This window comes from Solanum dulcamara, chromosome 7 (assembly GCF_947179165.1).
Source record: "Solanum dulcamara chromosome 7, daSolDulc1.2, whole genome shotgun sequence".
NCBI lineage: Eukaryota > Viridiplantae > Streptophyta > Magnoliopsida > Solanales > Solanaceae > Solanum > Solanum dulcamara.
In genome coordinates, this window is record NC_077243.1 from 77,113,985 (window position 1) to 77,127,497 (window position 13,513).

At 33.1% G+C, this 13,513-nt stretch overlaps 1 protein-coding gene across 1 annotated transcript; it reads left to right on the forward strand.

Annotated features, from left to right (window-relative positions):
- The first annotated feature begins 231 nt into the window (after positions 1–231).
- On the forward strand, positions 232–2,419 carry LOC129896248 (S-type anion channel SLAH1-like). The gene is made up of 2 exons (XM_055972106.1): positions 232–1,122; positions 2,136–2,419. The coding sequence occupies exons 1-2, from the start codon at positions 256–258 to the stop codon at positions 2,397–2,399; spliced, it is 1,131 nt and encodes a 376-aa protein (XP_055828081.1). The 5' UTR covers positions 232–255; the 3' UTR covers positions 2,400–2,419.
- The last annotated feature ends 11,094 nt before the right edge of the window (positions 2,420–13,513 follow it).

Consider the following 13,513-nt stretch of genomic DNA (forward strand, 5'->3'; position numbering starts at 1 on the left):
TAAGAAATTCAAAATATAAGAAGGTAAACACATGAAGAATAAATTAAAGAAATTCAATATTTACTTTATATACATAAAAAAAAAAATTTAATCTTATATTATGCAATGTAACTTTTCGACGAATTAAAGGAGGTTCAGATGAACCCCTTGCGACATCCTGACTCCACCCCTGCCTATATATAGTCCTAAATAAGCACTACAAATGTAGAACATATTCTCCAACATTCAATTGGTATTTTACATAACCAGTTTTGAATGGGGGAACAAATTTTTGAATCAACAATCAAAGTCACAATAAGTGATGATGATGACAATATTATTCACTCATCTACTAAAGATGTTGCCAAGAAATCAACTTCTTCTAATATTTCCCTATTGACGAAACTTCATGCAGGCTATTTTAGAATTAGCCTTTCTCTAGGTGGTCAAACTTTGTTATGGAAAGTTCTAACTCAACATTTGGACAAATCACAAACACTTCAACACAAATTTCATTCACTCCCTTCAACTACTTTCCTCTTACTATGGTGGATTTCACTTTGTACCCTTATGTTACTCTCTTTTCTCTACATCTTAAGGTGCATTTTTCACTTTAAATTAGTGAAATCAGAGTTTTTGCATCCTATTGGTGTCAATTACCTCTTTGCACCATGGATTTCTTGGCTTTTATTGCTCCAATCAGTGCCATTCACAATCCCAAATCTTGATTCTTACCAATTTCTATGGTGGATTTTCGTCGTCCCCGTGGTGATTCTTGATGTGAAAATTTATGGACAATGGTTCACTACTGAAAAGAGGTTCTTATCAATGGTTGCAAATCCAACAAGCCAACTTTCTGTTTTGGGAAATTTGGTTGGTGCTTGGATAGCTAATGAAATGGATTGGAAGGAGAGTGCAATTTGTATATTTACACTTGGATTAACACACTATTTAGTTGTGTTTATCACACTTTATCAACGATTATCGGGTAGTAATCATCTTCCTGCCATGCTTAGGCCTTCATTTTTCTTGTTTGTGGCTGCACCTAGCATGGCTAGCTTAGCATGGGCTTCTATTTCTGGGGAGTTTGATATGCCATGCAGGATGCTCTTTTTCCTTTCACTATTTCTCTTCACCTCTTTGGTAAGTGTATCATCTTATCTTATCTTTATTAGCTTCAAAAGATACTATATTTGCATTATATTAATTACTTTTAGACGTTTGATAGGATGTATTAGTGAATCTAATACATGCATTAGTTATGATATTATTTAATTCTTTGTTTGATAAGATTTTCAGTCTATGTATCGGTTATATATACTCTATTCAGTATTATAGGGAGTATAACTAATACATATATAGCAAATCATAATACATGGATAAACATAGTTTATGATAGAACAATCCTTAATACATTAAATCAAGCAGTGGATAAGAATTAATCTCGATCAACATAATTTTATATTTTCAGCATTACGTATACACCTTATTCAGTGATATTTTTATATAATCTACCAAACGACCCCTTAGGATCCATATCTAGTAGTCTTGATCCCATTATATATTCTCTTTACATAATACTAAATACTCCATTTGTTTCAATTTGTGTGAACCTATTTGACTATAGTTTAAGAAGGAAATAAAGACTTTTGAAACTAGTGATATTAAATATGTCATAATATTCATGTGACTATAAAATTATTGAAAGTTACGGTCTTAAATATGCATGCCATAACTTCTATATAAACATAAAAACTTCTCATTAAAGGTCAAATGACAAGTTTATGTTAAACTATTTCCAAGTTTAGAATGTGATAATTATTTTTGGAATGTAGGGTCACATAAACCCAACTATTTCCAAGTTTAGAATGTGATAATTATTTTTGGAATGTAGGGTCACATAAACCCATACACATCTATATCTAATCAGGGGTGATCTACAATATAAAATGTTGGTTCACTGATCAACTCAATAATTTTTGTTTTATTAAATATCTATAAATATTTGTCTAAACTCAATATATATTAACTTAAATTCATAATAGAAACTCATATTGACACCACTTACTGAAAATTCTGCATACACATCTATATGTCACACTTACCATAAACATCTATCTAATTAAATAATAACTTTCTTGTTGTGATTTAATTAGGTTTGTAGGCCAACACTATTCAAAAAATCAATGAGAAAGTTCAATGTTGCATGGTGGGCTTACTCATTTCCCCTCACATTCCTTGCCTTAGCCTCTGCACAATATGCACATCAAGTGGAAGGCCATGTTGCTGCTGGACTAATGTTGCTTCTCTCTGCCCTCTCTGTTCTTGTTTTTCTTGTTTTGACAGTGTCCACAGCACTCAATCTTGACATGCTATTGCGTGATCATGATAGATATTTAAATTTCACTAAAAGCACTTAATTATGTAGTGCTTTATATTTCAAGACGTGATCTACCTTTCAAGATAGGGATAATTAAGGTCTGCGTATACATTATCCTTTTCTGATCTTACTTGTGGAATTACATTGAGCATGATATTGTTGTAATTATTATGACAATGCCTAGTACTAATATTACTCATGTGATTCCTCGAGAAATATAAAATATCTAATACCATTCTCGGGTCAACATAATTCCTCTTACTCGATCTTTTATTTTCGCATATCAAAAATAAAGAGTCAGTCTTGTAGCCGATATATATATATATATATATATAGGGAAAAACAGGGTGTAAACCACTAGACAAACATGATGAGACAAAATGAGAGAGGGAGTACTAAGTAGGATAGTTAAAGGAGACCTTATAAGTGTCTTAAAGTGGGAAATACAGAGTCAACAAAGCGATATAAGGTATAGCAATAATAGAATAAGATGGTGTAATATGCGCATAAGCGACAAAGCTTACCAGTTAGGATAATTTAATGCAAAATCAACCTTTATTTCATAGATATAAACAGGTTCATAACTGGCTTCAAGAAGAACTACATCATAACTCAGAAGTAATAAAACCTGGAAAAGAGTTACAAGAAATTTTAAACAATTGTCCAGACCAACATAAAAGATATTTACATAGACAGTTAGAAGGCGTAGAAGCACAAGTTAACTACTCTAATATTAGGATAAGGCGTTACAAAGAGATACTTCATTCTATTCCGTTAGGATAAATATTCATACCATTAGAATATGTAAAAAAGATTAAGTTAAGACAAAATTGGATACACGAAGAAAGAAAATTTAGATCTGAACTTAGAAAAAACCTTGCTTGGTTGAAAGAACAATTAGATAAACCAGTATTTCAAATACAACCTTATTCGACAGAAGCTATATACAAAGAACAAACTGAGCTGAGAACAGAAATACTTAGGGAAATTACTAGTGTACAAGACGATATTCGATTTAGTACCTATAGAGTAGAATTGTACGAAGTAGTCTGGAAAGTTAACTCATTAGGTTAAACAAAATAGATTCATTAAAATATCTTGAATACTTAGATCTACGAATACATCCTGAGAAGAAATACAGAGTTTTACATAAAACTAATACAATTAGGTGTAATTTTACACAGGGAGAACGCGTATTACATTCTGACCATAAAAATCACAATACTTTAGTAGACTTAATTATCAATCTTAGTGACAACATTCAGTTAAAAGACAAAGGATTCATACGCCTCGTAGAAACTGTAGAAATTAGTATAACTAAACAAAATAAGATACTAACTAAATTAGAACAAAACTTTGATTTTCTCAAATCTCAACAATTAGAAACTGATAGAAAGATTCAATATTTAAACACGAAGTTTAACATTTAGAAGATACCTACAAGGACAGAAATAGAAAAGTTAGTAAAGACAATTATTGAGAGGCCTAAAGAAGTAGAAGTAAAAAATAGCCAAGTAATAACAAAAATTACAGAACAAATAGAGCACATAAGTACAGAAATTAAGAACTTAAAAGAATTAATAACAAGACTTGAACAAATCTCTCTTTCATGAGCGAAGACGTAATAAATTATAAGAAAGCTTTAGAAATCTCAACTAAATATCATCAAGATCCAATCGGTTTTTCAGGATATATTCCTACCAGTATATCAGACAAAGTAATAGTGAAATAAAATAGCACAATAATAGCCTTGTTAATAGAATTAAATAACAAAGTGGACAAGTTAATTAAAGAAAAACAACCCGATTACCTAATACAGAAATAGACGCACTAATTAGTCAATTAAAAAGGATAGAAATAACTCCACAAAAAGAAAAACAACAGCTAGTTAAAAGACCGCAACCATGGACCTTTTTTCACATGACTCAAGAAGGACAGTCGAAGAAAACAGTCAAAGAGATAAACAAAGAATAAGTTATTCAAACAATAGAATAGGTAATAATCTTATATCTAGAATTTTGTCACGAAGGAGACATCCGAAGGAGGAACAAAATCAAGAATTAAATGAAATAGTGGATATAGATAAAGACCTACAAATATTTCAACATCAACTAAAACTATTAAACCCTAAGACATTATACAATGTTCGATGTTTTTCTAGAGATAATCAATTATATAGACATTATAAAGAAGAACAAATATCAGCCATAGGAGAAAACTTTTCAATTCTAGACTTAGTTCATCCTACTTTTTTGAAAACAATTAAGACTCATTCCATAATGTTAATGCACATGGGACTAATAGTTATAGAAATTAAAGGACTGACTAGAAAAAATTTAGGTTCTAAAGTATTAATAGTATTATATGATGATAGATGGTCAAACTTTAAAAAATTCATAATCGGACTAACTGAAGTAGATATGACAAATAATGGAGAAATATTTTATATTAGTCCAGACTTTTTAGTAAACTTAAAAGAATTCGGTAAACACATTAAAATACGAATACAAACTAAAGGATATGAAGAAATGAATCCTGGAAATAATCTGTTAATGTATATAGGATTTATAGGAAAAATGACTCTAAGTAGCAACACAAAATTTAAGCTTAAAGTAAATGATGTTGTAGAAATAATGGGCAATAAAGGTATAAAACTAATAAAACCTATTAAAACTAATCCAGAAGAATATGCAGGTTTAAAATGGAACTTAGATAAACTAAGCAAACCAAAAGTATTTGCACCAGAAAATCACCTAATGTATACTAGTTCTAAAGGAGAAACCTCAATAAAATTTACAGACTATAACTATACTAGTCAAAATCAAATAGATGATACAGACACGGAAAGCACAGTAGCCACAGAACAAGAAGGATTTATGAATATAGAAGTATTACAAGAAGGTTGTGAGGTAGACAATGCTATCGAAAAAGCAAAAAGACTATACAAAGAAAATAATTACAGTGTCTTTAAATGTAAGAATTGTAAAAAAAGGTCAAATGAATATCATGAAAATAATAGAACATTTTAGATTATGCCCAAAAAGAAATGATAACCTAGCATATAGGATAGAATACACAAAATACTTAGAGAAAACCTTTGAAAAAGAGGACATAGAATTCCTAGATGACATAGAACCCCTGCTAAGTTACAAAGAATTAATGAACGAAGCAACAAGTGCTCATAGTGTCAGTCCTTTCCAAAGGACCAGCCCAGCTCCTACTATTGGATATAGCACAGGAAATTTGCCAAGAAAAGCTTGGCCTATACCAGCTACAGAAATAAAAGAAAATATCAAACTAGAAGGACGAAGAATGTCACTAGAAGAACCTATTAGACTACAAGAAGGAGGTAATAAAGGAAAAATACTTAATATAGATGCTCATGATTCACAAATGTGGAATACAGTTATAAATATATGGAAAGGAATAATAGTAGCAGATTTTATAAAAAGTTACCCTGAAACAGACGCAGAGACAATGTATAAATACTTAGAAACCTTTTTAGGAGAATCATGTAAAGGAGTATGGGAAGCATATAAACAGACTTATCCCCTAGAATTCTAGAGCTTAATAGACTTAAGAGCAAATCCGTACAATTTCGCTAATAAAATACATGTGTTGTTAACAGGAGAAGACCCAAATAGTGGATTGGTAGCTTTACAAAGAAACGTTGTTATAAAATTAGAAAAATTAAGTATTACAAATTGGATGCATATTAAAGACTTTCTTAAAGATTATTTTTATTACTGCACAATTAGTGGCAATACTTTTGATGAGGAACTAGGGAAAAATTATTCCATAAATTACCTGGAGCCTTAGGAAGAGAAATAGAAGAAAGATGGTACAAAAAAGTAGGTGTAGAACAAAATCCTACAGTTTTATGGTCGATAGGGCTAAAAATACAACATGTAATGGATATACTACAAGAAAAATGTACTAATAGACAAATATAGAAACAACTTAAACAAAATGAAATGAATTTCTGTAAATCTGTAATATATACTACTCAAAGTTATGATAAAGGACCAAGAAAGCAAAAGAAATATAAAAGACGATCTTCTTATAACCAACAACCAAACAGGCGTAAAAAGTACTACTTAGAAAGATCCTCAGCAAAAAATCCATACTTAAATAAAGATAGACATGTTAGAAAATTTTAATATATGTCCTAAAAGAAATAATAGTAAAACTAGAAACTCTCAATTAGTAGAAGAACTATAAGAAATAATACTAAATGTAGACGAATATATGTCAGATACTGAAAGCATATATTCCATAATAAGTATTGAAGTAGCAGATAAAACACAATATGAATCCTCTGATACTGAAGAAGATAATCTTATCAATGAAATAGGATTAGAAAGAGGAATGTTAAATTTAGAAGACTTACAACTAAGTACTATGATGAATATAGGGGAAGAATGTAATCATAATTTTGAAAGACATAAAGGCATAGATAATAATTAATGTAGTATATGTAAATGGTATCCTAGTAAAACAAACAGAGAAAAATGTCAAAAATATTACATGGAGGCCTGTATCACTTGCATAGATGCTAAATTAGAAATAAAAATAAGTAAACAACAAGAACATACGCCAGTAAAAGACTCTGTTACTAGTTTACGATTACTAACTTTAGAAATAAGATTAAATGAGTTCGAACAAAGACTAGTCGCCCTTGAAAAGGGAAAACAAAAAGTAGACATAGATGAAACACAGGGGACAATACATCTAGATAATTTATGGATAGTCTATAATAAACAACACACTAAACATTTTATCGCAACAAACAATGCTCTATGTCAATATTTCTTAGACAAAAATAGAGAAAATAAATTTAAATATTATGTTGTTATACATGGTAAAACTAATGATATTTTTCAGACTTGGACATAAGTAATAGACTCAATAAATGGGGTAAAAAAAATCTCTCTTCAAGGATTTTAATAATTTTACAGAAACTTTAGACTATGTCAAAAGAATGCTTGGTCCAAACTATTACATTTCACCAGCCCTCAGACAAAGGCAAACCCAAACACTTCAATACAACATTCAAAAAGACACAGAAAAGATTATTTTTTGCGATCATTGTTCCACCATGACTGAAGCCTTCAAAAGACTAAATACCAAAACTGAGGCTCTCGTTCAAGAAAACATGAGACTTTTGAAGCAGCTTGAGACTTTTCAAGGTAAGTTTGCTCCTAAGACAAATACAGGTACTCAAACCGAAGAAATGAGTTCTCCATCTCAACCAAAAATGGATGAGAAGGGTGTGCATTCCCCTCTAAATGCTAAAAAATCTACTGTATCAGATCAAGGTACAACTAGTCCAGTTCAAACGGTAGCCGATAAAGACATACAAATCCATTAATAGCTTTCACTTTGCCAAAAAGTGAGGAAGAAGAATCTTCTTCCTCACGAAGAAGATTACCTAAAACTTTCCACAAAGACAATTTCAGGAAGAATATGGCTATAAAAAAGAAAAAAAATCGAAGTCATAATTAAGCAGACTTTAGAGTAATTTTTTAAGGATCACGGACAAGATAAGCATGTTATTAGTCAAGACGATCCAAATCCAGAAAATAATCAAATAGTCCCAAATTCAGATGAAGATGCCAATACCAGTCCGATAAGGAGACCAAGTTCAAAAGAAGATTATGAGAGTAATGAAGACTATGGGATTAATAATTATCAAGATGCACAAGACTCATATGAAGACGATGACTCATGAATGAGCTTCGACTTTATTGCCTTACATAATTTAGATACATAATACAATACAAAGGTAATAAAAGACAAGAAGATAAATATCGGTACTAAAAGAAGACCACGATAAAGACGTATGTGGTTATTGTACAAAAGAAAAAGGTGTGTCAGGTGGGTATGCCCACTACTGTCTTGTAAAAGAGTGCTATCACTTTATCACTATCCTCTAAGGGAAAAACTGTTGATAAGCACGCGTCTGTCTATATCAAAGTGTCTGTCAGTCTAAAAAATGAAATTAATAATGCATGTGACGATGGGACCCAATAAGCATCCACGAGCATTATTAAAAGAATCTTATCACTTTGTCGGCCATCAATACGAAGGCCACGTAGCATATTTTAGAACCTTTCATTTGCTATCTCTAAATCTATAGAAGAGATAGTTGTGTAAGTTAGAAGTAAGAGTTTTCGGAGAGAGTTTCAGGAATAGAAAAAGCCTTAAGAAAAATCTTCCAACATATTTCCTTTCTCTTCATGTACAACAATCCTACCTATTTACCACATTTCTCTGGCTTGTACTAAAGTTTGAAATAATAATAAGTGTGCTTGTGTGTGTGTGAAGTTTTCTATTTGAAGTCTTTCGGAGTTCCCGAAAGGAAAACCTCTCTCCGTTAAATCATGTAAATCTTATACAACATATACCCTATTCCCCCAAAAAATATTCTTTACTTTGATTTATTCCTCAAAATGTTAGAAGGTGCAAAATCAATAGGTGCATGAGCTGCTACAATTGCTGTATAGTTTTATTTATTTACCCTTAGTATATGGTTAGCCTTATAATTCCTTAACAACGACTATGGATTAACCTGTAAATTCCTAGGATTAGTGGCCTTGAAAGTCCGCTCAAAGGACTAATTTGTTGCCCAATGTATGTCTGGGGTGTGGTTAAAGATAAAGTTGTTAAGAACATAAATTAAGAAGAAGAAATGAACAGGGTAAGATAGAAAAAAAAAAACGGGGAAAACAGGGTGTAAACCACTACACAAACATGATGAGACAAAATGAGAGAGGGAGTACTAAGTAGGATTTACAACTTATTGAATCAAAACTCTATTTTCATCACTTCATTCTAGAAAAGCTTTCTCCAAATCACCTTTGTATCTAAGTCAATTACCTTATATCTAAATCATTTTAATTTGATATCAGAGCGAGAAGTCCTAGCAATAATTTCATCACTTCTTTTTTTGGATTGATACTTTTGAGTCGAGGGTCTTTCGGAAACAATCTCTCTATCTCCATTAGTAGGGGTGTACATGGATCGGATTGGTTTGGATTTTTTACAAACCAAACACACTATTTGTGTCAGGTTATTAAATCTATAAACCAAACCAAACCAATAAAAGTCGAGTTTTTCGATATCAATTTTTCTCGGATTTTTCGGATTTTTTCGGGTTTCTCGGGTTTTTTATAGTATCTAATAAAAAGCACAGAGAAATGCTTATTAAAAAGAGTTCTACTACAAAATATCAACATATAAGATGGATGCAGAATACTGTTTGGAGTTTTAACTTTATAATATAACTTTATAAGATGAGCTTTTTTGTATATTATTTAGATGGGCTTCTCAAGTCCAAATCTAAATGTAAGAAAGAAAACAAAAATTATGAAAAAATTTTAAAAAAAATTTATAAATTATATTTTAATAAATATTTTTATGTATAACATAATTTAAAAGTAGTATATCTATAATCGGGTTGGTTTCGGTTCGATTTGACTTTTTTTAGTTAAAACCAACCCAACTGTAACACCCCTCAAATATTTTCCCTAAGATTCGGATCCTTCTTGTGTTCGGGTAGGGTCGAACTCGAGTATTGTAGAGCATTCGCGTGAGTAAGACGAATCGTTGAGAAGTTTAGCAGCGTTAGAGGTGATGTGGGGTCATGAAGGACCCCTAAGATCAAATCAAATTCAAAAGATTCGCCGTGGCTAAGTTTGAGGAGGAGTTCACATGAGGGGTTGACTTCTAACAATCCTATCTTTTGAAAGCCGACAATCTGGGTGGACCACGACCCATCAAATTAAAGTTCGTCGAGTCTTTTTTCCAACGCCACCAAGAATGTAATTTTTGGAGTTTGGAGTCGAAAGATATGGCGATCCTAAGATGAACTAGCACAGCAAAGATTTTCAGGCCTGGGTTGCAATTGCTGGAAAACTGGGCTTGGCGCCGCAGTGGCGCTACGCGCCACTATCGCGCCAGAAACATGCAGGCGCGGCGCGCCACTATAGTGTGTGCAGGGCTTTTCAAGCTAATTTCCAAAACTCAGAAAATATTAGCCTTGGCGCTGTAAGGGCGCGACGCGCCACTATCGCGCCAAGGATGTGCCTCAGTAGTTTGGTCCTTGGTGCGACGCGCCACTACGAGATGTGTAGGTTTTAGGCGTAATTAGCCTAGCGCTGCAATGGCGCGACGCGCCACTATCGCGCCAGGTGCATTTTTGCCTATTTTTCAGAACTTTTAAGAAGGGGCAATTTGGGAACTTACCCAAATTATATATGTATCACCCTAGACTATTTTGAGATCATATTTTCAGCCCCCACTCTCTCTCTAGAAAAGCCCTAGGAGTTCCTCTCTCTTTCTCTTCTTCTTTTCTTCCTTTTCCAACAAGAAGAGTTCCAAGAGCTTCAAGATTTGAGTCCTCCATTAAAGACCCAACAACAAGGTTCCTTCAAGCATCTATTCTAAGGTATGTAAGGCTATCCAAAACATGGGTTGAGTCCACCCATATGCCTTACTCTTACTTTGAGGTTAGATGTCCATGAAAATAGAGTTTCTTGGTATGGTTTATGTTTGAATAAGTTTTTCCCCCTATTTATTTGATGCTATATGTGTTGATGTGTTGAGCTAAAAAGTTCCTAAAACCTTCATGTTAATATGAGTTGATGGAGATGACTTGTTATTATGTTTTGTTGATCTCTTTAGCCATGTGATTGTGTTGCTTAAGTCAATTTCCTTGAATGTGTTATTCTACTTGAATTGTTGAGCTAAAGTCATAGAGTGGTGATGAGTCTTGAGGAGATATCAAAAATGCTTACCTAAACGAGGCTTGATTGAGTTAATTGGAGGATAGAATTGACGAGTGGACGAGGTCCTAAATGGAACTTGCCATTATGACTTAATTGAGTTGAGAATGAGGATAAAGTTGATGAGTGGGCAATGTTCCATATGAAACTAGCTGCGAGGGCTTGTTTGAGATGATTGGAGGGAGTCTTATGAGCATAGAGTCATGGGAGGAGTATCGAGCACCGAAGCAGGTAAAAGTATAGTCCATACTCGAACCCCAGAAACTATGTCGCTAACGTAGGTAGAGATGAAACCGTTAAAGTCGGATGCTTCACATGAGATCGAACAATTAAAGTCGAATGTTTCCCATTTATTTGTCCTTACATGATAGGACTTGACTAATCGATGGTATCCATGATTAGGGAGGCGTTCATGTCCTGGCAAGGTATGGACGGACATGGCAACAACGTCTGATTGTTGTACTATCACTGGCTCATAGGTGATGGTTGTCGGATAAGAGAAACTCCCATTTAGGTCTTGATAGTACTTTGAGTCAGTCGAGTTGAGTGATTTATGAGTTAGTCCCGTCTAAACTATTCTTGTTAGACTTAGGACATTTGAGTGAGTTATCTTGTATATATATACATATGAGTTGAGGTCCTGAGTTGATATTGATGTCTTCTTGATGTTTGTTTCATTCAGCCATTTTACATGCTCGTACATTCCATGTACCGACGCCATTTAGCCTGCATCGTTTCATGATGCAGAGACAGGTACTAGAGATCATCAACCGGCGCTCCGTTGAAGATCCACATACCCTCCCAGTTAGTTGGTGAGTCCTCCTAGTTTCCGGAGGATGTTGAGCTTTCTTGTACAGTTTTATTGTCAATTCCTTTACTTTGACTGTTGGTAGCCATGGACTTGTCATTGGCACCTCTTAGACTTTGATAGAGGCTTCATAGACTAGAGTGTAGGGGGAGGTTGAACTGTTACTTTGAGGAGTTCTATTATACTTATTTTGTTGAGATGAACATGTTTGGCCTTCGGCCCCCATATTGTAAGTAGCATGTTATAATTGAGCCTTCCTTTGAGAATATATGACTGAATGACGGAATGATTGAGTTAGGTGGTTCGCTTGAAGGTCAGAAATGGCTTTCGAGTGCCGGTCATGTCTAGGGTACCCTCCCGGGTCGTGACACCAACCCTATAATGGTCGGGTTTTTTTTTCAAACACCAAACCAAGTCAAACCAAACCACTAGTCGGGTTTTTTTTCCGGTTTGGTGCGGTTTATCGGTTTGCCATATACATCCCTATCCATGAGGTAGTGGTAAGGTCTGCGTACACTCTACCCTCCCCATACCCTACGTGTAAGATTTCACTGGGTATGTTGTTGTTGTTGTTGTTGTAAAAATAAAGAGTCATTTCCTTTTGAAGGATTGATAAGCTGACTTGAAATACCAGAACTCAATTTCAAGTGACAACGACTATATTTATCCTTTACTATCATTTAATTATTTTTATATAAACTTTAAATTTACCGGTCAAAAACTCTAGAATACATACTTAAATTGATCATATTTGGCATACCCTTATTTTTCTTTATGTGATTTGAGGTGTGTTTGATCCGTGGCAGAGCCAGAAATTTAATCAAGAATGTGCAAATTTTCTTCTCTGCTATGTTCAGAATGTGCAAAAATTAAATATACATTTAAAATAACTAGCATTTAATCTCTATACACCAAATAATTTTTCGACGGAGAGTGTGCATCAGATCAGCCTTCGCCTACAATGGCTTCACCAATCTGTTTGATATGCTAAAAGTCTTTTTTTTATTGAAAATGTTCTCTTTATAAAATATTCAATATACAAAACATTAATCTAAATGAATATGAGACTTTTTTTTGTTGTACGTGGGAAGATCATATGAAGTAAATTCCCAAATAAAAAAAATAAAAAACTTAATTACACTATAATGGAGAAATATCTAAAATATTTTTAAACCAGTACTACAGAGACTATAAAGATCAATTTATTTATTTTTAGAATGAGCAAATCAACAAACGACTAATTTTAATTACTTGTTACACAATCAACTAAATAATTAATCTTTCGAATGAAATACTAATGAATAACGTATTTTATAATTTTCTTAATTTTTCATCCGAGGTTCAGTACTTGTTTGGCCTTCAACTAATCTAGATATGTGTCGTGTAACACCTGTTAAAGGAGAATCACTACATGGAAAAAAAAATCTATACTCAAGACTGAATTTTGTGCATCCTATCGTAACCCTCGATGATATTAATTAGCGTAGCTACACATTCCATAGGCACAAGAACTTGCTTTTTGACACTTGTTGTTGCAACCCCCACAATGCCTCTTATTAA

What these genes read in the sequence shown, in the direction of transcription:
- LOC129896248 (XM_055972106.1), top strand. Translation starts at nt 256, where the DNA reads ATGGGGGAACAAATTTTTGAATCAACAATCAAAGTCACAATAAGTGAT. An exon ending in TATTTCTCTTCACCTCTTTG is followed by an intron (nt 1,123 to 2,135) that starts GTAAGTGTATCA and finishes TGATTTAATTAG; the next exon opens with GTTTGTAGGCCAACACTATT.